The sequence below is a fragment of the Gekko japonicus genome, unplaced genomic scaffold (assembly GCF_001447785.1).
Source record: "Gekko japonicus isolate JY-2015 unplaced genomic scaffold, Gekko_japonicus_V1.1 scaffold240, whole genome shotgun sequence".
Taxonomy (NCBI): Eukaryota; Metazoa; Chordata; class Lepidosauria; order Squamata; family Gekkonidae; genus Gekko; species Gekko japonicus.
The window spans coordinates 1,393,315-1,402,447 of NW_015164672.1; the positions used below are offsets into that span (position 1 = coordinate 1,393,315).

The 9,133-nt window shown below is 43.6% G+C and overlaps 1 protein-coding gene across 1 annotated transcript in view; it reads left to right on the plus strand.

Annotated features, from left to right (window-relative positions):
• The first annotated feature begins 293 nt into the window (after positions 1-293).
• TTLL6 (tubulin tyrosine ligase like 6) overlaps positions 294-9,133 on the plus strand; it is a 69,071-nt gene continuing 60,231 nt past the window's right edge. Inside the window, 1 exon segment of the mRNA XM_015409216.1 lies at positions 294-305. Coding sequence (XP_015264702.1) covers positions 294-305 — 12 coding nt within the window.

Consider the following 9,133-nt stretch of genomic DNA (forward strand, 5'->3'; position numbering starts at 1 on the left):
AATAATAAATTCAATAATACTAATAATTAATTTAATTTAATGCAGCACAAACACCCCCACAACAGCCACTCCATTAATAAATGAAATGCAAAAACACCCCCAAGCAATGAAATCCCTTACCATTTTCAGAAGGAAATCTTGTGGGGCTGGCCGTTTAAGGAAGGTGGCAGAGCCCCCAATAGCCCCACTGTAGCTAGGGGCCAACACCCAAGTACTTGCCAGAGTTGACCCTGCTTAGCTTCTGAGATCTGACGAGATCAGGCTTGCCTGGGCTATCCAAGTCAGGGCTCGAGATGACTTTTTCGGTGAGGTGATGAGGCGTGGAGGCAGGGGCAGGAGTGGTGGAGAGCCAGCCGGACTTTATTGGAGCAGGCGAGAGATGCTCTTTTGTGCCAGCAGCTGTGGCTTAGATCTCTTTTGAGAGTGAAGAACACTCGCAATGCTTTTAAAATAATCTAGTTTACGGGGATTCCAGCCAGCCAGTGTGTGTGAGTGAGCATGTGTGGCTGTTTCATGCTTTTTTCTTTATTTTTGTGGCATTCTTCCCCACCAGTTCCCCCAATGTCCCGCACTGGGAATTTTCTTGTGTTGTGTGTTTGTTTCCCCCCGTCTTGTTTGCACACCATGTTTCCTGAGTAACTGGGATGCTCTGCTCTTTCAAATATGGCCTTTTTTTGTGAGCCAAAGTATGTTAAAGCGCTTGGGGCTCTTTAGTTTGGAGAAATGACGGCTGAGGGGCAACATGATCGAGGTTTATAAGATTATGCATGGGATAGAGCAGGTAGAGAAAGAAATACTTTTCTCCTTTTCTCACAGTACAAGAACTCGTGGGCACTCCATGAAATTGCTGAGCAGTCAGGTTAGAACAGATAAAAGGAAGTACTTCTTCACCCAAAGAGTGATTAACACATGGAATTCACTGCCACAGGAGGTGGTGGCAGCTACAAGCATGGACAGCTTCAAGAGGAAACTGGATAAACATATGGAACAGAAGTCCATCAGTGGATAGGGATAGATAGGAACTCTCAGGCTGGGGCAAATGATGCACTGTATTCTTGGTGCTTGGGGGGGGGAACAGTGGGAGGCCTTCTAGTGTCCTGGCCCCACTGCTGGACCTCCTGATGGCCCCTGGTATTTTTGGCCACTGTGTGACAGAGTGTTGGACTAGATGGGCCATTGGCCTGACCCAACATTGGCTTCTCTTATGGTGCCTTTTCCAGTTTAACTCATTTCAGATATTTCCCTGTAAATGCTCAGCAAATGAATATAAATTGCACTGTCCACTACCCCTTATGCAAGCCATCATGGAACATCTGAGGCTAAGGGACTCTATGTTCATAATGTTGGGCCCAAGGTAAGAGGGAATGGTTTATAACAACTCTGCAAGGCAGTCTAACTGTTATAGCCAAACTAGAGGTGCTAGCGGGAGATCTAGGAATGGGTTTCCTGTAATTTTGAGAGGCATAAATAAGAGTCAAGAATTAGGACCACGGGACAGGGTTTTTAACCTTTTTCTTATGCAATGTTTTCCCTATGGAAATTGACTCCCCCCCACCCCAATACCAGTTGCTTTTTGCCACTTAAGGGAGAGCTTGCAGATGCATGTGTGGTCAGTATGTTTATTCCAATACTGCAATTACCCAGTCCTGGGGTTGCCATCTCCTGGAGAAAAAAATGTCCTCTCTCTTTAATGTAGGCTTAATGGGGTGTTATTTGCCTTCACCGTGGAATGTCAACGACCCATTTCCACACATTAGGCTACTAAGGAAGGACCTTTTTCCATAGGCCTGTTGGGAACCCTGAGCCTTAGAGGTTTAGCTCCTGGAATACCAGTTTTGTATAGGGTTATATGTCCTCCAGGTGCTGAGGCTCTTACCTCAATGGGAGTCTGTTTTGTTTTGGTTGCTTGTTGTTAGATACGAGACTTGAGGCAGCAGGTGAACAGTGATAACAGCTTTATTGAACAGAAGTCAGAAGAACCAGAACGAGACAAACAACAGAGCAACAGGCTCCTTTTTACACAGTCCAGGCGTGGCAAGCCACGCCCACATGTCAGATAACAACCAATCATATCTAGTACATAAAGACCAATCACTTTGCTTACCTCCAGAACTTCCCTTGTTCTGATAAGTCGGTTTACAATACCTTGCAGCAGACTCAAGCTCAATATATACATACATTCTATTCCATACATAACACTTGTCATCTTTTATCTTGTTCGGCTCTCTCGTCCACCCACTGCCTCAGTGTCGGGCAACAGCTATGGTGGGAATGGAGATACTAAATTGTATTATTTACCATCAGATTATTTAAGTATATATAAATTTCCCTGTAAATGCTCAGCAAATGAATATATATATACATACACACACACACACACACACACACACACACACAAACTTATGGTTTTAATGATATTTATATTTTAATTGCTGTATTTATAAATTTTAACTGTTTGTTGTAACCTGCCCCGAGCCTTGCTGTGCAGGGGAGGGCAGGCTAGAAATAAAATAAATAAATAAATAATGTTTATACATTGAAGCTCAGCCTTCCACCATCTGGTTTGGCTTTATGTGGCCCTCTTGCAATTTTTTCTGAAGTACAACATTACTGATATGGGTCCCTGCTGCAATACACAGGACACTGGGGCAGATCAGCTGGCTGAGTGGGAAGGCTTGAAATGGAAAACAGCACAGGGGTGAATCCTGGTTTCTAGCCATAATCGGAATGAAGGGCTCTAAACATTGCTATTTAAGACTTAAAATGCTTGGCAGATTTATTCACAAATTTCTCAGCTTCTCATAAAATGTAAGCTCCTTTTTTAAAACAAATAATCCTGCAAGGCATCTTAATGAAGGTCTCATGGCAGGCTCTCTGTTCCTGTGCAGATGCAATTGTTGCGTAGCATGCAAAAGACTGGTGGTGTGTTGGCTGCAGAGTTGCTGGAAGTTTCGACAGCTTGCTGTGTGATGTAAGAGGATTTTTCATAGCCACCAAAAACCCAGAATTGTGCAACCTACTCCATGTCTTCTCTTGCTACTGAGCTGACACCAGGTTTTAAATCCACGTCTACTAACTTGGTTGGGTAGAATTAGGAGTATTGATTGATTTTTGTGGCAGGGTAAAGCTTTTTTTAAAAGTTCAGATCCTGTACGTTAGTGATTCTTAACAGGGGCATACAGCCACTCAGAGGGCGATCTACAAACCTTGAGCTGCATTTGGAAATGTGGGGGAGAAGGGGTTTGGGAGCAGCATAAGAAAGAACAAACTCACCAGATTCTCCCCCTCATTGCTGCCATGTCTCTCGTCCCATGATTCCCACCACAGCCTCTTGAGGGGTCAAAATGCACCCTTCCCTTTCTCTCGAGTCAGTGGAAAAACTGCTGGATCCGGAACAGAGACTGCAGGTGGTGCTCAAAGAAATAAAGGGTGCCATCAGCCTATTGATAACACCCAACCCCAAAGCTGTGAACTTATTCAAAGGTCTAACACAACATTGCTGTGAAAATCCACCTCTGTAGAACTTAAGGTTGAGAAATTCCTTAAGACTGGGGGGTGGGGTGCCCAGGGAGGACAGAGTTTAGGGAGAGGAGTTCTGCTGGGATGTGGTGCCATAGAGTCCACCATCTGAAGCTGCCTCTTTTCTCCAGGGGAATGGATCTCTGTAGTCTGGAGATCAGTTGTAATTCCCAGAGAATTCCAGACCCACCTGGAGGTTGGTTAAGTGTGGTGGAACCCCAGAGGATCACTCCCATGACACCAATTCATAGTTACCCACATTGACTTTCTGGATTCACCCAAACAAAAAACAACAGAGCCCTTTTAACACTGTACTTGTGAAGGCCACTGTGGTCTCAAGGCGTCTCAGTAAAACTGCACAGCCTACCATGTCAAAGGCACCAGCCTAGCCAAGTTGAACCAGCAAAGATGCGTTTCCATTATCACTCAGTAAATGAAGATCTCATCTGCCAGAGCTACTAATGCAATCCCCATCACAAAACCAGGTCTAATACCAGACTGAAACAGATCAAGGGCAGATTATAATTTACTCATTAATAAGTGTCCCAGTAGCTCCTTTAGTTTATTCTGCCTCGGTTATTCCTGTGTTGGTTATTGGTGTCACCTTGGAATAAGTAAAATCATTAGAGTATCTGCAATTACTTGTTCTAAGAAGAATACACGCCTCAAACCATCTAATTTATTCAGAATACTAGGCAGTTTGAACCCATTCTGTCAACTGATGACATTTACCAATTAAATGATGGAAAAACTGGGACATTTATTGAAGCAGATTGACTCATGACATGATATGCTGGTACACTGAAGAAACTGAGTCACAAGGCTTGGTTTTGATCGCCAAACCATGATACATGGTATCCTTTTACAGTAAATGAAAGATGTTTATGATCAGGGGATAAAAACTTAGCTGCTAATTTTCGTTTGTAATCAAAGCTCAGTATTTCGCATTCAAGCTGTTGGTTTGACAGTAATGGTGTCAAAAGGCCAGAGAACGAAAAAGAAGAGTCTTAATTATTGAAACTTGGTGGTTTGCTCACAGCAAATGTCTAGATGTTCTCTGAATAATTATGCTAGTGATCAGCACAATGCTAATTTACTGTGAAATAAAAATTCTAATAGAGATAAGCAAGAACTCCATAAACAAAAGCTCATTTTAAATCGGGCTCTAAGGACCTAATAGGTTATCAGTTCTGTACGACTGCAACCGAATTAGAGAACCTTTGTTTTCACTTATTCTACAGTATCATAGAACCATAATAACAAGTATCACACAAAGCAGTTCAAACTATGGTGAGCAGTAGAAAGCCAAGTTTGTTGTACAGGGAAAATTTGGGAGAAATACCTGTTTTGTAGACCTCTATTGTATTATTTAGTCAATTACATTTCGGGTTGCTTGTTGGCTCTAAAACTAGGGTTATACAAAAACAAAAAAGAGAGTTCTATCAAATTTTATCAGTCAAAGACATATGTCTTGCACAGTGCAGTTGTTTTGCAAACCCAGGCTGGAACACCCTCACCAAAGTCAGTGTTTAGTTTCTGGTCAATTTTTATTCTGTATCCAAAGACAGCATCATGGAATTAGGACAGTTCCCAGGTCTAGACTATTAGCAAAGCAAAACCCTCTCCATCAATTATAGGTTGTCAAAGGATTGTAATAGGAGCCCTATGAGCACTGTAAATCTGTGCAATTCTGCCTACATGCCCTTCCCTCACACAAAGTCTCCTGTGGGACTGCAGATCTGATGCATAAATAAGAAGCATAGACTGGGGGGGGGGAGGGGAGAAGGGGGAGGGAGACGCTGAGAGCAGTTGGCAATGGGAACGCCACAAAGGCCACAGAAGACACTGGCAGATGTAGCAAAGATTGCATGATCATTCCCTAACATAATAATTAAGTGCTGTCAAGTTGCCACTCATGGTAGACCCTCATGGGGTTTTCAGTGCGGGAGATGATCAGCGGTGGTTTGCCATTGTCTTTCTCTATATATCAACCCAGGTCTTTCTCAGCAGTCTCCCATCCAAGTACTGACCATGGCTGACCCTGCTTAGCTTCCGAGCTCTGACATGCTCAGGCTAGTCTGGGTTATTCCAGCTGCATGTATTCCCTGCACAGTCGTAAATCTTGGGGGATGATTGGCTATAAGGATCACAGTTGCTGTGTTTCTCCCCCACCACCACCACTTTGCTTCATCCTACATGTAAACATGAATATGATGCTGTTTTTCAAGATGTCCTCTTGAAGGCCAAATAGGATGGGGGGGGGGAGTAGAAATACAATGGCCAAAAATCTACTTTAGGTATGCTCAGAAACTTGGGCCTCTGTCATGTGGACTGTTTAGTTTTTCTCTTTAGAATGGCAGTCCCCAAGCCATACCACAGATGCCCCGAAATCATATCACAAACTTCTTTCGAGCCCATCCCTCTTTAATTTGAAAAAGAGGTTTGTCATGAAGCAAGTGGGTTCCAATGCTTGAAAAAATATAGGCCCAAAGTCTCTGGATCGTATGGAACCTGTTCTACTTTATGGATTGAGACCATTCATTGCAACATGAACATAAGAACATAAGAGACGCCAATGTTGGATCAGACCAAAGGCCCATCCAGTCCAACACTCTGTGTCACACAGTGGCCAGAAATACCAGTGCCATCAGGAGGTCCACCAGTGGGGTATAATTTGACTTCATGTAATTTGACTTCATATAATTTGACTTCATATAATTTGACTTCATATATTCATTTTCAAATACTCTTCTTTGAGAGCCTTCAGGCATATACATTTTAAAAATACCCAAACATGCAAAAAACCCAGAATTGGTATGGATCCTATGTTCCTCCAACACAACGCAGACGTTCCTCCAACACAATGGCTTTACTGTCTGTAGAGGAGGGGAGGGCAATTTTTGCCGATTCCTGCCTCATGCTGCAAATGTTTGCCCCTCACAGTGTTGTCCCCCCCAACTGCTCCAACAATTGAGAGGGAAACAATTTTATGGGGCAAAGAAGCCTTCAGTTGTGGGGGGAGGCAGTGAGAGGGGGTCCTCAAGCACAACTCATTCCCAACTGTCACCAAACGTATTATCAAAGACAAGCCACTGGCCAAGAGGACCATGGACAATAACAATTCCACTGGTTTCACAATCCCACTGGTTTCAGTATGATGGGAACCTATGCGGCTGTCCAGTCATCTCATAACTAGAAATCTGGCATAACAACAGAAAACCAAACCAAATTAAAGCACCAACTCCGATGGGAAGAAGAGTTAAGCATACAGTGGTAAGACTCAGACTGGAACATAATTTGGTCATCACCTGCAAACAATTCCCCAGTACACAACATCCGCTTACAAACTTTCAAACTGACGTCAAGAGGGTACTTAACTCCGCAGTACGTACACAAAATAAATAAAAATAATGATCCTGAATGCTGGAAGAAATGCCGATAGGAAGGCACGTACCTTCATTGCTGGTGGGGCTGCCCACAAATTCAACGATTCTGAAAAGAAGTAACAGCCCAAATAAATGAGATTACATCTCAGACAATTTCTTTTAAACTGGAAATTATACTCCTAAATAGATGGGACGAATCAATAAAAGACAACACTATGGAGACTCTCTCGACACTACGGGTGCGTTCAGACGGGGCATTTACAACGGTATAGGTGCCGGTTGGAATCGGTGTACTTACTGGCATTCACACGTAGAACATCTGCCTTCCGTCCCAAAACGTTGCAAAGAGCTTTAAACCGGTGTATTCTGCCACTAGGTCCCCAAGTGGTGGTATCCTGAGTGCATCGGTTGTTAACCACTTTACCCCATCTGATCGCTCTCCACCGTTGTAGAGCCACTTCTGTTTGGAAGCCCAAGGCTTCTGCTTTTCACCCGCCATTTTTTTTGTTATGTCGCGATATGCGCTTGGGTGAAGCTTCGCCCCAACGTTTGTTTTTTTAAAAAAGGAAAAGGTCCTTAGTTTAAGGTTTTAGAGGAGTCCGGGACCTCAGGGAGGCCAGTTTGGTCTTTAAACTTTAAAGGTAAGTCCTCTCTTCAGGGCATGCTTTTCAGGATGGGGTGTTTTGCGCATGCGCAAACTGAGTTTTTTAAAAAAACGCCGACGCCCACTGTGTCTGAATACAGCGATGGGCTCCGCAGACGGGAAGTAAGTGTGATCGCGTTTCAGCCGGCATAAACTGCACCAGTTGGAACCGATGCAGTTTATGCCGGCTGAAATGCCCCGTCTGAACGCACCCTACTTGCAACAGCCAGAATAACGATAGCAGCAGCTTGGAAGTCACCCTCCTCACCCTCTTTGGCAGTGTGGCATGACAAATTATGGGAACAGTTCGTAATGGCTAAAATCGCAGACTCAATACAAAGAACACAACAGACAAGCACAGCTCCACACATAAGATTTGTTAAAACATGGTCACAGATACTAAACTATATGTCAAGGCAAGAAATACTCCCAGCAAACACCTTAGATCACAAGTGGTTATACCTGTGAGAAATACAAAGCAATCAGATATGCTAACAAGGACAAACTCTGCACACACATTCAAAATAACAATATAAGACATATCAAAACCAATATACCTAGGGGAACATTTTATCACTTACTAACTAAACATAGGACTGAACTGAGTATGTTAGTTGTATATGTATTTTTATTGTTAAAATAATAAAAATAATTTTTTTAAAAAAAGAAATCTGGCACAAGTAACTGATAATATTACAGAGTCAAATGGCACTGGCTGGTTATAACAGAACTCTTATTTGATTACTTGATGTGTGGTTTCAGAAGAAATGTACTTACCTTGGGAGAGAGGTGGGGTATAAATGAAGTAAATAAATGAGCACCTCTGTTTGCAAAAAGTCTGTGCTATCTGAAGCAGAGTCATACCCTTCAGAAGCAGACTGGCCATTGTAGCCATTGAGAATTTCACGGCAGGCAAATGGCCTGCACCCCCCTCCCTCACTTGGACCGGTCCAGCCCTGGCAGAAGGGCCCGGACAAGCTGTGCCTGGGGGAAGGTGGCTCCTTGCCTGCACAAACAGCGCACAGCATGGGATGATCTCCTGGGGAAAGCTTTTTGGAAAGGGGGCAGGGCCCAGAGGGCTTTTTGAGTTTCTGATGCTTGTGGTATAATGACAGAAGTGGCTTTATGTAAAGGACTTTACCTGTGCAAATCGTAGGGTAATGTTCTAAAAAAACACAGTGGGATTTCCTTCTGGCGAGACACAACAGTTCAGTGTGGCTAAAATGCCTAATGTACCTAACTGGAACTTTTACTAAAATCATCTGCTCTTTCCAATCTGAATACATTTTTATGTACTCTTCAATAACCCAGTCCCGCTCAATTCAAAACCTGCCCCCAGTGGAGGATGCAGAAGAAAGGGCAGAGTGAGGGATTGTACAAGGGGGGGGGGGAACCATGTGCAGCATTCAGAGCTGCTCAGAGAAACGGAAGGGAGGGAAAATGGAGAGATTGACTCTAAAGGTTTTGAGCTCACATCCTGGATTCATTTCTTGTGGGACACAGTTTGGGAATTACTGCTGTGAATATTAAGGTGCTTCCTTCATGTACACATGAGCCCCCCCCCCCATACCATTCTCCCTCCCAG